This window comes from Manis javanica, chromosome 7 (genome assembly GCF_040802235.1).
Source record: "Manis javanica isolate MJ-LG chromosome 7, MJ_LKY, whole genome shotgun sequence".
NCBI lineage: Eukaryota > Metazoa > Chordata > Mammalia > Pholidota > Manidae > Manis > Manis javanica.
In genome coordinates this window covers 131,784,656-131,808,700 of record NC_133162.1, presented here as the reverse complement: position 1 = coordinate 131,808,700, position 24,045 = coordinate 131,784,656, and the positions used below count along the sequence as shown (strand labels likewise).

The following is a 24,045-nucleotide window of genomic DNA, read 5'->3' as shown; positions in this document are numbered from 1 at the left end:
GAGAGAGAAACTCTCTGAGGTGTGATAAATCCTGAGGGCAATATTTATGAACCTTCATCTCAGATAAAAAGTTTGCTTACTTTTCTAATTAGAATGTATACTGCCTTTTCTTTCCTCAGTCATTAGAATAATATTTCGCTTCAACTTTATGACTGACAAAAATGAATCCCAGATAATAAAATCTCAACCAAAAGGACAACCTTCTCCTCTGATAATTATACTTGAGGTATGCTAGCTTCCTTTCGGCACAAGGTTTTTGTTTTTAAGCTTGAGTAAATTCTAAAATCTCAAGCATTAAGTCAATATAAAAAAAATAATTCCTTCTTAATCTCTTGCTCATTCTGGTGTTTTCTTTTGCCCTGAAATAGATTATCTGGGAGTCAATTTTTGGCCCCACCTTTTTACTGTTTTTCCATATCATTTTATAAAATATTCCCTACCGGATACACTTGAGATATACATGAAGATTTTAAATACAATGAATATGATAAATACTATGAAGATAAGTTTATTCATATCAGGGTCATGTTACCTATAATTAACAGTGGATAAATGAAGTTATGTGTTTTCCATTCATCCTGTTTTTTTTTTCTTTTACAACCAATCTTTTTATTAATTCTAGAATTCACAGAGATGTGATGTTTTTGATCATGACTAATGCTTCTTTGAATTTAAGACTCTTTGGTGGGGTTCATGTCTTTTAAGTCAACTATGCATGGCATGTTAAGCTATGTAGAGGACTCTATTATGTAGTTTGAGCAGGAAAAAGGGGCATAACAGAGACAGTTTTAGCTTTCTGGGAACTTAGAAGCTTCTGGAGAGAAAGGTTAGAAGCATATGAAATATGCATAATAACAAGACCTGGGGGGAAAACATAGTCTGCTGTATTTCTATAGAGCTGGAAATTCAAGTGCCAGGAAATTCCTTATCTTCTGGATCAGTGAACTAATTCCACTGAAGAATCATGAAAGAAGCCATAATAAGACATTGTCTAAAAAGTGTCGATAATCAAGGGAGTTCTAGTTTTGTTGTTTCAGGGCATATCTGAAGTTATTACTTGATAGGCTCAGTAGTTTATATCAAATATATTATTTTACAGAAAAGGAAATTTTTTTTAAGTGCCTAACCTGCAGACTTCTGAAACAAGTTTCTAAAGAAGTCCACTCCCACCTCTTGCCTTCCTTCCAAATGAGGTTTTTTTATCCAAAAATTTCTGAGAGGAATTCCTTGCGGTTCCTCTTTTTAAAATTCTTTGCTTTCTTCAAAGTGTTTCTGGTTGTTTCTTTTCTCATCGACTTCAGATTATTTTTATTTAATTTTTAAATTTTTTAATCATTACCTGTATGGGCTGCTCTTGGTCCTGGATCTGTCCGCCAGTCACTCATAGAACGTGTGACTCCCTGGCGTCTTTCAGCGTTTTGTTCCTCTCTCCACCCTTACTCTGTCTCTCACTCCTTCAAGATGTTTTTCCCCCTCATCCCAGTGGTGTGCAGGTATGTGTTTAACAATGAGTTCTCCACGAAAATGAAAGCATGCATAGGTGTGTCCATTTGTTATAAATTGCATGATGCAAAGGCTACATGGCACACACATTACAAACAGTAATATAAACCTTCTGTATTATACATTCCGTAGCTCACTGGTTCTCACAGAATGCTTTTGTTAAATTTTACCAAAATTTTGTGTTTATAGATGATCAATGATCGCAATTGACAAACAAGTGTAGTTTTAACTTGAGGAGTGTTAGAGACTTTCATTTAAGTTAATCAATAAGGTGAAAGTGAAACAGAAGCTGTATGTGAGAACTTCACTCATTCATCAATGATGTAAGAGAATCTTTGAGGATTCAGATCATAGAATTTGAATATGAAACCCCTATATCGTTCTCTGCTTATAATCCTTCCCTTAATCTTAAATTTTTTGTTCTGTTGACAGTGTAATGGCCACAAACATGACATGTATTCACTATTTTATCTGTTTTATTAGCATTTCCTCCATCACTTTCTGAAGACTGCTCTAGAAAATTAACAAGACCTGATGTGTAGCATTTTAGCATAATGCATTATACATGTATATTATAATGCATGATAGCATTTTGTAGTGTAAAGATTTACTGTGGCTGATTTCGAACTACTGATGTGACTTCACCACATGTATAGTTGGGAAGACACACACAACAGCCGAGACAGTCTTAGCAAATTTCCAGCATCCCAACAGACTAGACATAAATATACTAAAAAGCATAGATAATAATCAAATGATTAGAAAGTAATGTTTTTAGTATTTATTACTTCTTTTAAAGTAAGTTATAATTTTAAGTTTATATAACTGAATTTTTGATAATGGCCATAGTTAACAGGAGGCCTGCAAAAATTCCTAATAATTTAACTGGGAGTTACTACACCACTGAGTTCTGTCCCTCAATATTTCTGGTCCAGAATGTTTCAGACTTGGCCCTTTTCATTCCTTACCCTAATGACTTTTTTTGTGTGACCTCAAAACACAGGATCTCAACCTATATATAGTTCTTACATATTCTTTTCTATCCCAGACTTTCCCCTTGAGCTTGATATTCGCATCTCCAAATATCTGCATTTCGATGTTTCCTTGGCATCTCAGACTCATTACCTCCCAATAGCTCCTGCACTAATGGCCTGTTTCATTGCTGAAATCCATCCTGTTGTCCTGGGCTCCGCTCTTTCTCTCACATCCCATATCCAGTCACCAAATCCCATTGAGTTTATCTACCAAATATGTCTTGACTCTGCTATTGCTCTAGCTCCTTAGAGTTGCCCAAATTTATCACTCTTGTCTGGGATACTCAACCAGAATCCTAAATGGTTTTCCGGCTCTGGGTCTTTCTTCACCTCGCCCCCTTTTTTTCCCTTTTCCATCTTATCCTGCACACAACTGTAGTGGTATTTATTTAACATGCACTCTGCCTATATCATTCTCCACTTACAATATTTCACTTATTCCTCAATGACTATAGGATTTAAACAAACTCCTTTAGGTGGTGAAAAGTGCTTTTGTTAACTGGCCAATTTCTGTGACTTCATCTCTTACCCCTCCCTCTGTTTATACTTTGCTTTCATCACTATTCTGCACTGCTTGTAATTCCTAGGCACAACGTATTTGACTGCCTCTAGCCTGGAATTCCACCCAAACTCTTTTTGGCTAACACTTTGATTCAGTTCAGGCTCCACCTTTTAGGAAGCCTCCTCTGACCTCTGCTTCTCAACAAATAAGCCAGGTTAGGTAGACTTCTTCCTTCATACCGAAATAACGCCTGCATATCTGCCATATTAATTACTCTATGCAGTTATAGTCATTTATTTCTATACCCACTTAGCCAAAACCAAAAATAAGTTCTCCAACCGAGGAAACTATGTACACAGCTGAGTACATAGAAAATAACAGAAGTCTGATGGAGAAATGAACAGATAAACTTAAAAAATTTTACATAAAATGTTCCTCAGTTTTTCATAGCAGTATGTTTTGCACCTAGGCTTCCAATGTCAGATTTGTTTTGTACTTAGAGCATGTGAAACAGTTTCATCTTCATCTTCTAGTCAAGATTTTTTATTATAGGACCTTCCACTAATTTTCTTATATATTACTTAGAATTGTGTTTCTCAAAGGGTTCTTAAAGAGGAGTTGAGGCAGCATCAGATTGTAGACTGGATTCATATCAGGGCAACTTTATCTTTCAGCAAACAAGGCCCTAAAATGTACCTTTGTCCTCAGATTTTAGTCCATTCTTTTGTCAAATAAGTATTTAGCACTTACTGTGTATCAGGAGAATTAAGATTATGTTAGGATTTCTGTAATAGAAAAATAAGTGGTTTAAACACTGTAGAGGAGATTGAAGAGAAATTGGGGAACTACAGAAAACAAGAAGACATCTCAAGTTAGAAATTATTAGCAAATACTAAGAAGACACTGTGGAGAACTGAGAGACAAGAAAAGGTGGCGTCCAAGTTGAATCTATTTGAAGCTTCAGGTACAAGGGTTAGAAATTATTTGGTTGAGGGGCTCTCATAGGGCATGCTTTGCATCCAGTAGTCTATTTTTTGTATTTGTTCTGAATATCAAGCTCTTACATGAATCTCTTTCTTGCTAGGTTGTGTACGGAGGTTCACATGCTGCCAAGTTAACATAGAATCAGGGAAAGGAAAAATCTGGTGGAACATCAGGAAAACCTGCTACAGGATAGTTGAACACAGTTGGTTTGAAAGCTTTATTGTTCTCATGATCCTGCTCAGCAGTGGTGCTCTGGTAAGTGATCGGACACAAAAGCAACAAGTTGAGGAAGTCAGTATTTCTGGTAAATGAGTTGGAAGAAAAAAAATACTGTGGCAAGTTGTTTTACCTAAAAATGAATCCCTGCGATTAGTACCAGGACAAAATTTTAGTTTAGCTCAGCAAATACTTACTGAGCAGCTACCACATGTCAGGCATTATTCTTGCTGCCCTGAAAGCAAAGATGGATAGGGTCCCGGTATTTTTCTCAAGGGGGTCAAAGAGCATTGGGGAAGAGACACAAGTGGTTACAAAACTGGGATGTGTTTGTAAGTGAAGAACAAACTTGATGACACTGTAGCAAGAACAGTTGTCTGATTGGCATCACAGAAGAGTATATGATGTTTTGCAAGGTCTATGAAGATTAATAGGAATTTTTCTGTCAAGCAAGGTGGGCAGGGGGAAACAAGTGTACCATGGTAAGGAAGCATGAAACAGCATGAGCTATTCAGGAAATGGACAGCTGCCAAGCTAGAACGAGATACCGTGACCAAGATAAGCAGTGTAAGTTTGTAAAGCATCTTGCGTGTTGTTATAAGGGAAAATAGGCTGTAGTTTTCAGGTGAGAACGGGGAAGTTTCTCATTATTGTACATCTACCAACCACCTTCTCTGAGAGCTGAAAGAGATCTGGGAGGTTATAACCTCATTGGGCCTTTTCTTACTTGTGTGTTTTTCCTGCTGAGGCTAACAGGGATGAACCATTAGAAGCCCCACTCCAGGCAGAGGTACCACTGGAAATACTCAAGAACTTTATAAGTTGCATTACAGTCTTCATGGATATGGGATTTGGTTTTACTCTGTTTACAATAAATTAACCTGTTACTGTTCCATGGATGCTGGTAGAAGATAGAATACTTCAGATCAGAGACAAAGGACTTTTTGCTCATGGCGTAGAAGCCAGTGTGAATTTCAACATGTTGGTTCCCACGTCCCAGGGGGCATGGCATGGAGCTGAATGAGTGCTGCACACACAGTGGGTTGGCATTGCAGATGAGTAGTGCTGAGCTTAGGGAACCCATCTTCTTATAGCAGGCAGTGAACAACCTGCTCTTTGTCCCAGAGGGAGACACTGCCTCATTTTTCAACACTGCTTGCTGCAAAAGCAACCCGGAGACATGGCTTTGCATTCTTGGCCTTCCCAGCAAGAACACGCAGTCACACAGGGCTCACAGCAGATTGCTTCCCCCCAACAAGCCCCCTCTCTCAAAAACAGAAGATGAGTAAGAAAAATGGGACTCTCCTTATCTGGTGGAATGGCCAGTAAGAAGCTTGACAGTGTCTGCATTACTTGTACTGCGAATAACTAAGAAAGTGTGTCCCCTACTGAGTCACATATGCGACTGGGATTGTCAGAAAGGAGATTACAAAACAATTAAGAAAAGTTTAAAGTAATCCCTTGTTCAAAATGTCTAAAAAGGAAGATGACATTTTTGTGAGGTGCACACTCAAAACTGAAATCCAAATGAGTCATATAAGGAAGAAAAGGTATTTCAAAAAATGGGTGTTTTTACTCAGGGAGTTGGCCAGGTGAGGTAGAGTTTTAAAGCTGTCTATAAAATAAACAAAAAGTAATAGTTCTGATTCGGTACACATTTATTGTGTCTTAAGATGTTTATTATATAGCTTTTCTCAATTTTCAAACAATCCTATGAGATCATGGTATTTTGCCTGTTTTATCAATGTGGAAGCTAGGTAGAGAGTTTAAATGGTTGTTAAGGGCCCCAAAGGTAAATGACAGAGCCAAAAGTTAACCGAGATCAGAGCCAAAGCCACCGTATTTTTCCACTGTGTGTGGCTCCTCCGAAAGCGGAGAACACATCATGTGGACACAAATGAGGGGTAACTGACATGCGTTCACAGTGAAGCCTCTGCCCCAAGTCAGGTATGTGTCACATAGTGGCCTCCTTGCCTCCGTGCTCCTACATCCACAAAACCAGTCCTCAAAGCTGGGGGCCGTGCAGGTTCTGGGACTAGTCAGAGGAGGGTGTGCTCAGGCAGGGTGCCTGGCTCTCCACAGTGGGACTTGCTCCGGGCCCTGATTTGCACCCTGGGTCCAGGAGCAGCACCCTTCTTCTCTGTGCTCACGCCCCTTCCTTACCTATGTATTTCAAGGACTGCTGTGTTGTCACAGGGAGGCAGGGAGATCCCGAGGACGGGAAGCCTCCCCTTGCTCTTCGTGTCCATTGACTTTCAGAACCTCTGCCAACTGCTGGAAGCGTCTTTTAGCATCTTAATAGGTCTGCCCATTCTCTCTGTTTCAATGGCTCTGTTTCTTCGATATTGATACCAATAGTTGCCAAAAGTGCTAAGGCCCATTTTGAAAGTATTGACGGAAAAACTGGGAGTAAGAAAAATAAGCCCATAACTATGGACAGGAGTATAACGTTAACCACTAAAGATACAGGTCCTTTTGCTTTCATTTTCTCCAACAAAGTGAATATTGTTTGAATTTGAATGAGAAAACTCCAATACTTTAGACCTGTTTACATCAGCAGCCCTTTTCAGAGTTTTTCAGTGAGCTTGGTTCTTCAAGTCCATTCAGGGACTTGTGACTATGACCACAGTCTCATCCTCTGTCACTTACTGAAAGTTCTTAGAGAATGTTAAGAGGTAATACATTCAAGGAATGAATACAACAGTCATTTGCAGAGCTGAAGTTTTACAAGACTATGCAAAATCCAAAGAAAGAAACCATCCTCTGCGTTCATGGCCCTATGAAGCTACTGCACTGATTGACTAGCAAACCTTCCCTTGTCTCCTGCTGTGTTCTTGACACGGTGCTAGGCACTGGGCGTGCACAGGCATCTAAGAGCAGCGGGAGGGGCTCAGATCCTGCTGGTGGGTGCAGAGGGCAGTACAGGGTGAGAAAGTTATGGAATCATATCTTAAGTTATTGGGACTTCTCTAGTTACTACACCGTAACTGGAAGCCAGAAGAAAGTCAGCTGACCCTTAATCGTATTGTATTTCAATGGTTTCTCTCTCGGAATTTTATTTCCTGTTTTTTGTTCTGAATCAGAAGCTTTCAGTTGTACATGAATTGGAATTTGAAAATTATTTCCACAGGCTTTTGAAGATATATATATTGAAAAGAAGAAGACCATTAAGATTGTCCTGGAATATGCCGACAAGATATTCACTTACGTCTTCATTCTGGAAATGCTTCTAAAATGGGTAGCATATGGTTATAAAACATATTTCACCAATGCCTGGTGTTGGCTGGACTTCTTAATTGTTGATGTAGGTATTTTGAGTAAATTTTAAAAGAGGACTTATTTTTATAAGTAAAACCTTCACTAATGTATATTATCATTTTAATTTGGGTTAGCATTTGTACTTTCAGGCTATAGATACATACTTTTAGAAATCTTGCTGCATCATTAAAAATAATTATTTTTAAGTAATATATTGAATATTAGAAATATTAAGAGAAATACTTCAACAAATGTAAATCCTTTTCTGTACCATTCTAACATTTATAATTTATTCTTCCTTAGGTTCTGTGCAAAGATGTGGTTTTAAAAAATGTATACATGGTTTGAATATTACTCCTGATGGGAATAAAAACACAATGAAAATCTAGGTGGGGGATGGGAATGGAAAGGGCAGAGGCACAAATCAAAAAGATAAAATACAGATTTTGTTTTTTACAATATAAAATAAGAGAATAAAAGGGCATAAGGGGTATATTAAATTGTGTGATATGTTAGCTAAAGTCATATAAACATGGTAGTAGGACCAAAGCTAAATAACTGTTAGATAGAAGGGAAGACACGGGATTTAAAAATATTTTTCTCAGTCCCAGCGATAGGGAAAACCGAAATGAGTCACAGCTCTTGTCCTGTCTCCAACATCTCGCTATATTCATCGCTATAGAGTATCAGTGGAGCAGAGAAATAAGCATTAATAAGTATTACCTGCTGAAATAGTCAGGGAAGAGATCTTTAAACAGCTTTGTAAATCAGGGTATCTCAAATGGACATTAATGGTATAACACTTATTATTATCAATTCATTCTTATTTAGTGTACTCAAATTATTTATATTTGAATGATGTAATTAAAAAATATATAGTAATGTGATTAGTGTAATTATTTTGTATTTTTATTTTATAAGGCATATGATATTTTAGATAATATAATATTTTTAGATACAATGTATGATATTTTATATTCTTTTAAAAAGCTTTCTTAAATTAATTCACAATCTCAATCTCCCATTCTTATTTTACTCAGAATGTTTTATGTTCTTCAATATTTTACTAATTCTCCTAGATTTTCCAAAATCTAGTCTTCGTGATTAGGAAAGGAATATCCCATAATCAGTCATAGTTTTTAGAGATTTATTTTCCATCTGAAGTCTGGAATTAGCACATGCAAATTTTTATAATGCCAGCAAGTGTGCTAACACTTTACCGAGAGTATACATTGTCAAACTTTAGAAAAGATCATTAATACAGCATAATTTATGCATATCAAAATTATAAGTAGGCATGACTGTAAATAGCAAAATCTAACTGCAAAATTCAACCAAAACTAATCATATCTATTCAAAAGTTCAATCTCAACTGTTACCTAAAGTTCAGTAAACTCTTTTTTAACAGCTCAATATATACTTAGAGCAATAACATTTTTGTTTTTAATATAGGTGATATGGAAAATAATTTTTCTCTCAATGTATAGCTTTACATTCTCTGATTTTTTGTCTTATATTAATGATTTCCTATTGATGGATTCACCTTTCATGCATATGTTACCTAGTTATCAGCTAGCAAAATGGTAAGGTGAATGCTTTTGTAATATAATGATTTTAAAGAAATGCCAACTAAAATAAGAAGAAATAGTAGAAGGAATGCACATTATTTTTCTTTTCCCTTAACCTTTAAATATGCTTAGATATTTTAAAAGTTAGAATAAGATTTTAAGATATTCAGAACCTTTAAAAATATTATCACAAACCTAGTTACTTTTATCACTCAGCTTATGAGATACAAGTAGAATTGGTTAAGAAAGAGATATAGTTGTTTGATAAGAGAAATTACTTTGTCTTATACTTAAGGTTGAATCATAGCTGGTGATTCTCAATATTTAGGGATATGTAATATGCAGAACTCAGGGCATTATATAGTTTCAATCTGAAATATTGAATAAAATAACAATTCAAGATAGTATTTTGAAAAAGCTAAGTAAATATCAAATATACATTATATAACATTTGTATATATTACACGTATATATTTGATATAAATAATGTTTTTATAATGCAATGCAAAGAGCAAAGGGGCAAACAATATTCTTGCTTGTAGAGGTACAAATCTAGGGAAGCAAATCATGGGGGTGCTGAGATTTCTTAATTTCTCAAAAGCTGAGCAACTTACCTGGACAGTTCTCAAAGTGTGATCCCTAAACCAATGGCATGGCACATATAGGTGGGAACTTGTTAAAAATGCAGTTCTTAGGATTCACCATGATCCACTGAATCAGAACCTCTGGTGTTGGGACCCAGAAAATAGTTACAACAAGCCCTGCAGATGATTCTGGTGCTGATTGAGGTTTCAGATACTAAGGTTTGATCTTATTTGATACTCAGAGGATGGACTTGCTTGCTTACTACAGACATCTTTTTTATTTGAAACTTATTTGATTGAACATTATTCATCATTATGGGCATACATGTGTATGCGTAGATAAATAGATGTACATATATGCTTATATATATTCTCAGTTACAGACTGTACTGTAGTTTTCTTAATAACGTGCATCTATTGTATTCAGTATTGTAACACCTAACAGTGGTTTGGAGATCAGGGCTACCTTTTCCTTCGGGACTATTCAAGTTACAATAGGTATTTTTAAACTTTATTTTTTTCTGATTAAAGGGGAGTACTTGTTATTCTGATTTAAAAGTATACTTAGTTTTTTAAGTGCCACGTAAGTGAAAAATAATGGACCTCAGTGACTGAGTGAATTTAAAAATGATAGGAGGGACATCAGTTCTACTGGGTAGATAGTGTAGGGACTCGGTCAGAAGTAACTACATGATCACACAACACTTCACCCATCTTGATTCATAGATCAATTTACCTGTCTCTGATGGCGCAGCCCTGAGCTCTTGAGCAATGAATTTTCCTATCAACAGTTGTGTAAGGAAGTTGACTCTTGGAGTTCCTATTCTTCCCAGGAAAGCTTGAATTTTTTAGTCATTGCAATTTGTAATGAAGAGCTGCATTCTGGACATTGTTCTTAGACATTGCCTCCTGTTACACACAGTGTAAAAATTTTACACTGTTATTTTACAGTGTAAAAATAAAATGAAATATTTTAAATGGAACTTATTTAGAGACTAACTGCATGTATTGATCCAGACCTAAGGTCATTGAAGAGCTCATTGCTCTGTTATCAAAATGTGCATTGATTTTATTTCTGTGTTCTTTCTTCTGAGATAATTTATGATAAGAGCACAAATCTGTTGGATACGGGTTATGGAAGTGGTGCCGGCTCTCGCTACCATGGTGAAGTTCTGTGTTGATTGTGAGGCCAGGTAGATGGCCTGCTCTCATGCACTCTTCAATATAATTGATCATTTTCTCCTGCTAATTATTACTAGATGGATCTTTGGTGCCAATTCTGAGAAATTGTAAGGCAGGACAGTCTTGTGGGGAATTCACCCCCTCTCAAAATCATGAGCCTTCAAAATACTTTTGAAGAAAGTTTATACTAGGACTCAGATTGGTTGAGTTAATGCCCCTCTGGTAACTTAGCTTCAGAATCACATACTGTGTTATGCCCTAGGTTTATTTCAATTGAAGTTTTGATTATTGTGCAAATGAAATGTTCAGAATTAATAAGCAAGTTCATAACCATTGACTACAAAAGTGTGAAAAGTGTGTGTGATCTTTATTAAAAAAGAACAAATAGCCTTATTTCCTTCTATTGTTTTTTCTTTTTTTGGTTAACCTTCCTTTAAATCTATTTGCTTATAAAAGCACTCATTTTACCCACATTTTAGGCAATGACTGGATAATTTGATATATAAAATCATATTGCTCTTATTGGGCCGCTCTTAGTGATCTTTGAAATTGACTTTTCCTTTTTATGCATTGTTATTTCATTGAAATAACTGATGACAATTTAATTTTTTTGTAGGTTTCTTTGATTACTTTAGTTGCAAACACTCTTGGCTACTCAGACCTTGGCCCTATTAAATCCCTTCGGACACTTAGAGCTTTAAGACCTCTAAGAGCTTTATCTAGATTTGAAGGAATGAGGGTAAGAAAATACTAAGCTTCCTAATATGATATTCTTATTTTTTAAATGAAGTATAAAATATGAAAAATGCATATATAGAAATTATGAATGAATTGCTTATATTTGCACACGTGTACAAATACATACATATATATGGACTGCTTATGCATATAGGTGTGTATAATGTGCTTATAGACATAGTATTTTGGTGCATATTGTTTAACAAACAGTAAGTCAAATACAGTAAGTCAAATGCCTCTTTCATATAATATTGTTAAGCAATAATCCAAACAAGTGACATCGCCCTTTTTAAATAAAAATCTGCCCTCTGCTAGGAGATTCAAGGGAAGGGGACTCTGTCCCTCCTCACTTCTCTCATAAATGAGGCACAGCAAGGTGCTCAAGGTGCTTTCCTGAATCAGGTGCTCAAATATTTTTAAGGAACTACCATGGGCAAGGGGCATAAGAAAAGACAGGGAAGTCAAGTAGCCCTTCCGTTTTAATTTCATTTTTAAAGTAAATGTTTAAGTGACAGTGGAATTATCACCAAATTATTTTTGAGAAAACTAAAGGTGTGAGAATTCATGGAATTCCATTACACTGCATGGTTCCTGAAAAGAAATTCATTTTTCAGAGATAAACAAGATACATAATAGCTGCCAGCAACCTAGCTTTTAAGGCTATTTTAAGCCATCCACTTCTTCCTGAAATACATGGAGATCAATGACTTAATTTTTTTTAATGAGTCCATATCCTCATTTGTTGCCTTTCTTCTCAAATCGCTTTCCCAGGTTCATACCTGCTTTCTCATGCCTCTTTCATTTTCTTGGCCCAGAATGTTTCTCCCTGCCCTGTCTCACCCCAGCTCATCAGCGTAGCGGGCAGACACCTACCATCCCTTAAGCTTCAATGTAAATTCGCTTTATCAATTGGGCCTCCTTCCTCTATGTTCAGACACAAAATCCTCATTATATTGTATTTTACTTACTTATGTATGTGGTTGCCTCTCTACCTGTAGTCTCTGAGCAATTTAACATGCAGATTAGTTTGACTCCTGCTTCTCCAAATGTGGTCCAATGATCACTATCATCCAAAAACTTATTAAAAATGCAAATTCTTAGGTCTCACCCCAGGGCTACTGAATCACAAACTCTGGGATGGGGCTCAGAAATCCAAAGCCTCACATCAATATTAGCGATCTTTTCCTTTAGCAAATCTTCTTTTTTATCTGTGCTCACCTAATTATGACTGTCATCTCTACTGCTTAATATATCTAGTGTGTAAAGGTTCTGTGTATATGAGATGATGATTATGCAAAAAGAAGAATTTTCAAAGTAAAATTCAAGTACTCTATCATTTAAGAATTGAAAAATTATGTTATATTTGATACAGAAAGATTGTATTGGAATCAATTGACTGTAACTTAATTTTTTGATCATTAGTAGAATGTTGTTATAATCTATCCAGAATTTATGACTGATCCTTGGACTCAAGCAGACAATATAGTGTATTTTCATGAACAAAGAATATAATTTCCCCTACAAAATTACTTCCCTTAGTGATTAGGCCAGTCCATTATTTTACGCTGTTTGTTCTCTGTTCTTTATAATACAGATAAATTGGATGCAGGAGAATGTTTTAATATATTTGGAGGAACAAATATATCTACTTGGTTATATTTATTCACTGTGCAAAAAGGAGATGTTTCTTCACATTGCAGGCTTGTTTTGAAGAATAGATGAAATAATTATTTGAGACATTTGTTAGTTAGCTCCCCTAGAATCTTGAGGCATGAGCTTACTGACTTTTCCAAATGGTTTCTCATCAGAGCAGTGTGTACCAGCTCCCTTGAAGACTCACCATTGCTCACGGCCTTTCAGCACACATGTTAATCACCACCTATGTGTCAGGTGTTATGCTGTAAGTAAGGGTAGAATAGTGAACAGACCCCAGTCCCCAAGACTGAGTGTGGACAATGGTCATGGAAAGACAAAGGAATAATAGTGAGTCTGTGACATCTGCTCTAAAACAGCACACAATAAAATGGCTGTCTGGAGAAATCTAGGAAGCCTTCACAGGGAGGTGACATTGAGTCATGACTGAAGGAGTGGGCCCCAAATCCCAGGCAGGTAAGCATTCCAGGCAGAGATGCCACATTGTGAAGCAGCTTGCACAAAGCATATTTGAGAAAGACTCCAAGGGTCAGTGTGCACAGGGCGAGGTCAGAAGGAAATGAGGATGAAAGAGTGGGCTTGCATAAGAGTTAGCCACTTGAAGCTTTATTTTCTAATCCTGTTCTTCCTAATGTTTTTTAGTGTCATGTGCACTGTAAGAAACTCATGAAAGCACGATCATCTCTCCATAAAGAAAGCATACCCATAATGTTTCCATATAATTGCATGCCTGCATGCACCCTCTGCAGGCCCATGGACCCAGGGTCATGACTATTCCTCTGGACCAGGGGTCAATAAACCAGAGCCCACAGGCTGGCTACTGTTTTGTAAAGGGAGTTTTATTGGATCTCAGCCATGCCCATTTGTTTGTGTTTGATCTGTTGCTACCATGCAGAATTGAATAGTTGCAACAGTGATCATATAACCCTGAAAGCCTAAAATTACTTAAGAAAATGCCTGCCAGCCCCAGCTCTAGGCAGTCTCAAAGGGAGTCAAAGATCCTTAATGTTTCACCATTTAAAATTGTCTTAAGAACCTGCAAAATAGAGGTAGCACAATGCTCTTACTTGACTAATTCACCTTTATTACATTTGGACTCAAGTTCATGAACTAGAGCTGAAGTGTAAGGAGACAGGTAGGTTTTTAAGGGTGGAGTAATTAAGAAAAATTTGGAGAGTGGCAGATGCTCTGGTAGTTGTCAGGTAAGGAAGTCGGAGTGGCAAATGGCACTGGTTTTTAATAGCAGTGGAAATGCTGAAAAGCAGAAATAAAGAAAGTATTAGAGAGAAACTACACTTCATGTTTTAACTGAAGCCAGAACTATCTACGTTTAGCCAAGGACTTACATTTAAAGTATTTTTAGAGTTAGAATAATAAACTTGAAAAGATTGCTCTCATTTTGCAAATGAGGAAGCAGAGGTCCCAAGATCTTACTGAATTCACATGACACACAACTAGCAGAACCAGTTAAATTCAAGGGCTTCACGCCACTGAAAGACTCCCAATATTAACTCCAGTTTCTACACACCAGTAGTTTCTGTACATAGGAGAATTTTAGCACTAGTAATTCTAGGACTGTGAACCTTTAAATGTACATTTTATTTATTTTTAATCATTTACATTTATAAATTTCTTTGAACAGTACACAGGTTTTACAACTTTGGCTTACAGGTGTCGGGGTTATTTTTTCATATGTTTAAGCTCTCACATCATCATAGTTAGTTTGTTTTCTATTGTTGCTAATAGTTTCAATGTTTGTTCATCATGTATTGTTGATCAGAGGGCTCCTGCTTCATCTTGCTTGGCATACTGCTGAGCATTTTAGTAGGCACTCAATTAGTACTTATTGGCTGGTTGATTAGATGTCTTAAACATTTAAGAGTGGCTTTTCTAATATCTTTAATTCTGCCTTGTGTTTCATGAATGTTTCCCATTTAGCGTCTTTACTAATCCTGTTCTTTTCTTCCTTTGGAAAACCAGGTGGTCGTGAATGCACTCATAGGTGCAATTCCCTCCATCATGAATGTGCTACTCGTGTGTCTTATATTTTGGCTAATATTTAGCATCATGGGAGTAAATTTGTTCGCTGGCAAGTTCTATGAGTGTGTTAACACAACAGATGGGTCACGTTTTCCCATAAGTCATGTTCAAAATCGCTCTGAATGTTTTGCACTGATGAATGTTACGCAGGATGTGCGGTGGAAAAACCTGAAGGTGAACTTTGATAATGTTGGACTTGGCTACCTGTCTCTGCTTCAAGTTGTAAGTGCCCCCTTTCATGAATGCTTGATATTTTAGTGGATTCTGGATAAAGAATATAAGTAATTCTTTAATCCATTTTCTAGAAGTTAAAGTATTTATTGACCTTATAAAGAGACATGGTCTTTCTTAGAACGTGTGCCTATAAAACATGAGTTAAGATGCATATGTTCTGACTCACTTGAGTGATTAATCAAATAACTGACCTTTTAGTGTCATATGGACACTCACCATTGTACCATCTGAATACTGATCCAAAAATGAATAGACATTTTTGGACTGCCAGTTTTACCCTATATGTAAATGAAAGAGACTTTCCACTAACACAGAGAATCCATAAGAAATGGAGAAAAATTGTCCCCTGTCTTATTTATAACATTCTCCTCTACTTCTTGAAAAATGAAAGTTCAGGTGTAAAATTCACAAAAAGTGTAACCACATGCAAATAAGTAACTAGTACTAAGATTTAGAATGTGACTTGGGAATGTGGTTTAGTTCTTGGAACAGAATCTTTACGTTAAGTTGGTATTTCGAAATACAGTAAAACTTCGTGATTTGATATTACTTAAATGTTGTAACATTAAAGGGACTAAACTTATGCATGGCTATTTTAGAGTATGAGCTTCATATTCGGATTCTATAATTCTTCTGTTTATAGGCGACATTTAAAGGATGGATGGATATTATGTATGCAGCTGTTGATTCTGTTAATGTAAGTATTGGGCAACAAAACACTGAACTGTACAAGTTTTAATAAGCTGTTTAATTTAGTTTGGCTATTTTTTAAAAATACGTCCAAGGAGCCCTTGGTATGTACACACAAAATAAATAGCTTCCTCATAATAGAAGCCTAGTGATTATGTGTGCAGCATTTGGAGATGCGGTTTGACTCAAATTCTGACCCTCCCATATCATTCAAGCTCTGCAAGTGACTTTTGTAAGAATGATTATATTGAGCCTCAAAATGCAATGGCTTCTGAAAGGCCAAGTTCACGTAGGATAGCACTGTTTGAATTACCTTGTCCAACCATGTGAACAGGAAAATGATAAATGTTATTGTTAACATACTGTTGACTTTTGTGAATTTTGTAGGTAGACAAGCAGCCCATATATGAATACAGCCTCTACATGTATATTTATTTTGTCATCTTCATCATCTTTGGGTCCTTCTTCACTTTGAACTTGTTCATTGGTGTAATCATAGATAATTTCAATCAACAAAAGAAAAAGATAAGTATTTTAAGTTTGTTTCATCACACTGAAAAATATGAACAATGGTTCTCCCAAAAATGTAATGTGAAATTGGCTTTGATATCAATCAGTCATTAGCTTCATTAGAACTTCATTTCTTTTTCAAGTAATTGGCCAGTATACAGTTACAGATGTGCTTAATCTCATTCATCTCTGCATGGAAAATAATTATCTCCTAAGAACAATTACACTCTCCTAAGTCATAACTATTTGTAAAATATAGTATGACAACTAGACAGGTGCTTTTTTTCAAAGTTCCCCACAGAGGATTGAATGATTAAGAAAAGTTAATGCACTAATTATTTATTCAAAACACATTTCATAAGTAGTTACTTCATTCTCTTCTGAGCCACCACTCTGGCTGGTATGTATCGGGCTGGCCTTTGAGAGCATAAGATAGGGCTCCTGAGCTCAAGGAGTTTGTGTTGTGGCAGAAGAATGATACATGTAATGGAAATAAGGATTTGGCGAATGTTGCAGGTGTGGTGTTCCCCTGAGATTTCTGTGTCATTAACCTTCACATCAGCTGCCTTAGTTCCTTAGGGCTGCTGCAACCAAGTACCCCAGACTTCTGGTTGGCTACTATTCTCTTACAGTTATGGAGGCGGGGAGTCCAAACTCAAAGTGTTGGCAGGGCCACCCTCTCTCAGAGCCTTTAGGGAAGGATCCTTCCACACACCTTCCGGCTCCTGGTAGCTCAAGACCTACTTGGTTAGGGCAGCCTAACGCCACTCTCTGCCTTCAGGGTTATCATTCCATGTCCTCTCTCCATGTCTGTCTCCTCTTCTTATAAGGGCGCTGGTCATTTGGATTAATGTCTACCCTACTCTAATATGACCTCCCTTTAACTATATCTGCAACGACAATATTTCCAAATAAGGTGATTCTGACGGACCAGAGGTTAGGAGTTCAATATATCTTTTTATGGGGAGGGGATCCAATTCAATCCATAACGTCAACCATAAAAGATAATATTATTAAAGACTTCATCTTATAAGTAAGGACAGGCACAGAGAGATTAGGTGATTTACCTAAGATCATGCATCTAGTAAGTGATAGAGTTTTCATAGAGTCAGTAGTTGATCCCAGGTACCTTGTATATGTTGATGCCCTTTACTATGCTGTATTCCCAAATATTATAATATGAGATAGCGATAAATGCAGTAAGCAAAATTAACAAAAAAAAATGCAAATGGGTAATAAGACGAAAAATATAAACAGCTATAGAAATTTTTATGCTTTATGTGACAACTGACAGGCCTTGGAAAATGAGTAAGAAGAGATGCAGCAACTAGGAGGTAAAAGGAAAGATGATCCACATGGAAGGGAAGAGAGATGTGTGAGCACAAGCAGGATGCCGCTCAAACGGGCGACGATCCAGGAGGAATAGCTGTGCGTTCGGTTTGAGTGGAATTTTGAGAAGAGAAATAGTGAAAGAAGTGACCTTGGCTTGCTTGAAAGTAGATCTGAAAAGTCCTAGATATTGCATTAGTTTTCAGTAGAAGCTGATGTGATGGTTATTTTGAGCAGGAAGCACATATAAGCAGGATGTTGACATTTATTAAGGCCTGATGATGTGTCTGATCCAGTGTCAAGTACTTCACACGTGTAAACTTAGTCAAGTTTTCCAACAAATCTAGAAGGCGTGGTATCCCCACTTCACTTCTCAGAAAGGTTATGTGATTGGCATGTGATCTGAATCTAAGAAGTAGCTTCATCATAGATCTAACTGCAGGGTCTCTATTCCAGGGACTATGAAAATTCAATTTTAATAAAAAATGAATCTAGTAATGATGCATAGAATGATTGGAAAGAGACCAAAGACTAGATCAGACCCTGCTTTACCTGCCACCTGGACCACACTCAAATCTCCAAATTAGTAATTTGCAGCAACATGGAATAGGGGATATATTCAATTTGAGAGATTTTAGTAGTGCAACATTGCCTCTTGGACCTTTTTAACTTCAGTACTTTGATCTCAGCTTATGACTCTAGCAACTACACATTCTTTTTTCTAATAACCAACCCCACTTCACTGGTTTTTCTAATATCCATCATCCTTGTAAGTTCTGCTTTCATCTTTAATAAATTCATGTGATAATTAGGTTTTAGTAGCTCACCAGAAGACACACATCTGAAAATTAGAACACAAGTTATTCATGGGTCTAAGTTAAAAAAGGGAAAAGTATACAATAGATGTACACAAATGCCTGGTACAGACCTGGATACATATAAGTAAGTTCTACCTAAAGTAACCCCTTTCAGTAATTGTGACCTTATTAGGAAGGTTTTTAGTAACTAGCAGGTATTGAGGGCTGTGTATCTAGCATTATGCTGAGTGTTTGAATGCCTTTTCTCAATTGATCTCACAGAAAAACAATGAGGTAGTTTCCTTCTAAAGATGAAGTGAGTTTTCCATACAGGGATTAAGAAATTTTCCTAAGGACAACAGAGATGGGATTTGAACAAAGATGATCTGATACAAAAACTGAAGTGTTAGCTACTGTGTGACACAGCCTTGACACAGAGTGTAACATGGAAAAGGGCCATCTAGCTTCTAAGGGATGCATTTTGCACAGTCTATAAAGCTACAGTGCAACAAAACTAAACAATACAAGTTTCTCTTTTGGAGCATTTTGTACTCTCTTAATTTCATCCCACCCTTTGTTATATTGACAGCCCAAGTATCATCCAGGGAAGACAAAGTCTGCTACTCTGATTCTTAGCTCTAATTCAGAGTTCTCACCCCCATGTTTTCCTAGTTGCTTCTACTAGGTTCCTGATATGCTCTGATATTCAGGCCCCTGTTCAGTGAGCAATAATTGATCTGGGCGTCTCTTAGCATTGGCATGAAGACGGTCTGTCATGCCTAGCATCAGCACATCAGATGAATACCAAAATTACATAAAGACTGCATATCAACTAGGAAAGGTGAACTAAAACATTCCAAGACAGAAAAGAGAGTCTGATTTTTAAGTGTTTGATCTTTTTTTCTTTAAGCAATAACAGGAAGCTGAATGTTACTAATACAGAGAAACTAAAAGGGAACTATAACCAAATTATTTTAACTCCAAGTTAAGTAAGAATTTCAGAACTATAAATTCCCCCAAATAAATTCCTAATTGCATGGGTTACATCAATTTATGCTATAACTAAAAAGTTGATATTATGGATCAGTGTACAATATACATGAATATTTAAAAATTACAGATAATTTTAAGAAATTAGCAGACCCAGAAGAACAGGCAAAGTTTCCAGGCCCCCTTTGTGAGATTTCGTCTCTTATAGGAGAAAGAGGATCAAAAACTTCATTTAGATGTTAGGTTTTTTTTTTTTCTCAGTGTGAAATCTTAAAGGTCATGTATTTGGTTAGAAAATCCTTTAGGTCAGGGATCCTGGATTATTGATAATTTCCTCAATTACTTAGAAGTGTATTATATATAATGTTGACACTGCATGAAGTGCTCATGTTGAAATTCCTTTATTTGGGATTAAAGCACATAGCTTCAAATAGCACAGGTTGCCTCACCAATCATTATTATATGTAATACATGTATATGCACATTACATTATGTGTGGAGAGTCTGTGCCTGCAGATAGGTAAGCCTTTAAGACAGGTTTTATTTATAGCTGCATTGCGCATGCCAAAATGCAGTTTACTTCTATGAATACATTTCTAACCTGTCTTAATGATCTGAGGACAGATCCAAGCAACTCTGGTTTTAACTAGAATTGTTTTGTATCCTTTACCTTGGAGGTCAAGACATATTTATGACAGAAGAACAAAAGAAATATTACAATGCAATGAAGAAGCTGGGATCTAAGAAGCCACAAAAGCCCATACCTCGGCCAGGGGTAAAAAATTAAATAAACACACACGCCCTATATGTATATAATCTTTAGCATGCAACTTTTCAAGTTACTTTTAATGTTCAACTATTTCTTAAACATGAATGCTATTCAGTAGTTTGAACAGAAGTCCTTATAAAACTGAACATATGTATTTTGAACATAATCACAATTTTCAATGTTTTTTTATTTTTCTATAAAATGAAAATATGTATGCTTTTATATTCGTTATACAACTTACTACTATTACAATGGCCTGTAGAGAATCAAAATAAAATGTACTTTTTTTTGGTATCATTAATCTACAGTTACATGAGGAACATTATGTTTACTAGACTCCCCCCCCCATTACCAAAAATGTACTTTTGATCGAAATTTATTTATCTAAATCACAACAGTATTATGTAGTGGTCGCTGTCCATCAGGCAGGTGAAACTAACATGTAGATCTGATATCACAATAAATAGCAAGAGGAGCGGTTAGACTGGCCATGAATCTAGACTTTATCCTACTGCACCAGCTGAACCGGCTCAGATTAAAAGACTGAACCTTGGCAATCAAAGAATAGTTTTTATTCCTCTAACAATTGAAAAAAAACTCTAAGTGCATTAGGTGCATTCCAATTTATATTCAACATAACACACCTTACCAAACATTCATGACTGAATACAGAGCATCCTAAAAAAATGACTACCAATCAGTACTCAGCTGCGTATATATAGATCACCCTCCATTTTTCAAATGCACACGTTGCCAGCTCTCAACCAGACCTACCGAATCATCATCTATGGAGAAGCCCTGGCATTTAATTTTTGAGTGCCCTATTCGATCTTGATACAATACTTTAAAACTTGCCTATGCAATTTAAAAAGGGATTTTGTAAAAGCTTGTTTGTTTCCTGGAAAACATAGTACTAGCAGTGAGATTGACAAGAAAGGTGATCTGTAAGTATGGCTAAATATGGAAATATGTATCATGTGTATATATGTATATACATGGAAGCAATAGAAAAATATAGGTCTCTGATATTATAACAGTCATTTCAGTTTAAACAGTTTGATGAAGTAGATATTTAGAGACATGTTATTTTATTTCCTTGAAATACTGTGATCATAGAGCTGAAGTTTTCTTAGTGAAAAATTACCCTGTGATAGTGGCAGTTCATTTATGGCACACTAGGAGAGACGAGCTTAAAAGCAAATGTAAGTGCTCAGGGGTAGCTGAAAATGGGCCTGATATACTGCAAGTCAGTAACAGAGTTTTCATTTACTCTGACTTAGTTTTAACCCATATCAGTACTTTTTGTAGAAAGCAAGAACCTATGACCAGGGATAATTTATGCAAGTTTTGAAGACAGAGATTTCTTATGGAAAATTTTTTACTAATGTAATGATGAGTGGATACTACTTGCCAACTTTATTCTGCATTCCATATTCTGTTTCTTTGCAGAACAGACTCCAAGGATGTGTGTTCGACCTCGTCACAAACCAGGCCTTCGACATCAGCATCATGGTCCTCATCTGCCTCAACATGGTCACCATGATGGTGGAGAGGGAGGGGCAAAGTCAATACATGACGGACGTCCTATACTGGATAAATCTGGTGTTCATTATCCTGTTCACCGGAGAGTGTGTGCTGAAATTGATCTCCCTCAGACACTACTACTTTACTGTCGGATGGAACATTTTTGATTTTGTGGTTGTGATTCTCTCCATTGTGGGTAAGACCATCTATTCATCAGATTTTAATTTTGAATCAAACTGCACACATGCCCAGAGACGTTTCTGAATTACTGCATGTAAATGTACTTTTGAGAAAGTAAAATGAAAGATTGAAGGGAATTCCTCTGGGTTCACACCATGGGCCTCAAAGCCACAAGTTTTCTATTTGTTGGAAATACATAATATTCTTTGATATTTTGTTTCTAAGGTTACCCCTCACAAAGGCAGCAACTGTCTGTGTCTGTAGGTCTGTCTTAGAAGGACCAGCACACAGAAAACACCCCCAGTGTTGATACACGTGGGAACTACCCCTCAATTAATGGTAATAATAGCCAGCATATTGGTGACTATGAAAGTTCTTCCTGAATTCAAAGTGAAGTTAAGGTCTCAAAAAGTGCCATCTTCATTTCTTATAACTTCATATTTGGCAAGTCTATAAAATGCAGTTATTTTTCAATCAACCCCAATCATGTCTGTGAGTCACAGTACATGATTTTATCTTCCTCCCTTTTCATTACTGTAGCTATTTTTCTATCCACATGCCTTGCCCAGTAGTTTAGGATTACATTTTAGTTGTAGAATTGTGAGTCATTTAAACAAACCCAATTTACAGTTGATGAAGCAGGCAGGCCTAGAAAGGTTAAACATCACATAACGTAGAACCACAGTATTGAGTACCACATATCTTAGAAAGGCATTCAAAATCAATTTTTGACAAAAAAAGAGTATGATCACCACCAGAGGTGACATTAAAGTTAAGGTATGTGAAAACAAAATTTAGGTAGGAATCTCACCCTAATCACAAACATAATAATGTAAGCATTCCCATTAAGTTAGGAAAAAGGAAAGAGTAGCCTATCACCTCTGTTTTGGTCAGTGTTGGCCAATGCAATTAGATAAGAAAACAAAGAGGTACATATATTTAAATAATGGAGTAAATGATTTTCATCTTCAGATCATATTATGGCATTCTTTAAAATTCATAAAGAATCAACCAAAAAAAATGGATTTAGAGTACAGAAGGTACAGATTTTAAATCACATGTACCAACATTAATAGTTGTTTTATATGTAGGCAAAAATATTATAAGATACACTTAGAAAAAAATCTCATTCAAAATCGTGATAAAAATATAGTAAAATTTTATATTTTCTTTAATAAGAAATGTATAAGACTTCTCTGAGGAAAACTAATGGGCATAAATGAAAGCTTAAATAATAGAAAGGTTTTTCTTATATTTGGAAAAGAAGGCGTTCACTGTAGTCATGACCATTTTTCGTAAACTAATTTATAAGTTCATGTTTTCCTAATGAGAACAGCAATGTTTTTTGCATACTATGTGTAATAATTGGTAATGTAGGTCTGATTCTAAAATTCACTTATGAAAAATTAATGAGGGGTGACATATTGCTAGATATTATGACTATTGTATATATAAAAATGTTTTAAAAAGTTCAGTGGATTCAAATGGGTAATCCAAAATTAAACTTCAATATATAGGAAATTACTAATTTACTCCATAAAAAGATCAGTTGAATCAACAATTAAAGTGTAAAAAACTGGATTCAAGGACAATAGATTTATATCCATCAACTTGAATAATCATTTCTATTCATGACACAAACTTGAGTCTATAAAGAAAAAATAATAGCTATGAGTGCATAAAAGTAAAAAAATTCTATGGAGGGAAACTCACCACCACCAAAAAGAAAAAAATTGAAAGATGAAAACACGGGGAAAATT

At 36.1% G+C, this 24,045-nt stretch overlaps 1 protein-coding gene and 1 long non-coding RNA gene across 5 annotated transcripts in view; one reads left to right on the top strand and one right to left on the bottom strand.

Moving 5' to 3' along the window:
• LOC118967941 (uncharacterized) overlaps nt 1–24,045 on the bottom strand; it is a 93,348-nt gene that overhangs the window by 26,865 nt on the left and 42,438 nt on the right. The window lies entirely within an intron of this gene.
• The window catches only part of SCN9A (sodium voltage-gated channel alpha subunit 9), a 144,148-nt gene that overhangs the window by 114,888 nt on the left and 5,215 nt on the right, over nt 1–24,045 (top strand). For all 4 annotated transcript variants that reach the window (XM_073241600.1, XM_073241598.1, XM_073241599.1 and 1 more), the window contains 8 exons: nt 4,124–4,278; nt 7,370–7,543; nt 11,448–11,570; nt 15,203–15,484; nt 16,140–16,193; nt 16,574–16,711; nt 20,483–20,587; nt 22,031–22,301. In XM_073241600.1, the coding sequence (XP_073097701.1) occupies nt 4,124–4,278; nt 7,370–7,543; nt 11,448–11,570; nt 15,203–15,484; nt 16,140–16,193; nt 16,574–16,711; nt 20,483–20,587; nt 22,031–22,301 (1,302 nt within the window). The remainder of the gene's footprint in view (nt 1–4,123; nt 4,279–7,369; nt 7,544–11,447; nt 11,571–15,202; nt 15,485–16,139; nt 16,194–16,573; nt 16,712–20,482; nt 20,588–22,030; nt 22,302–24,045) is intronic.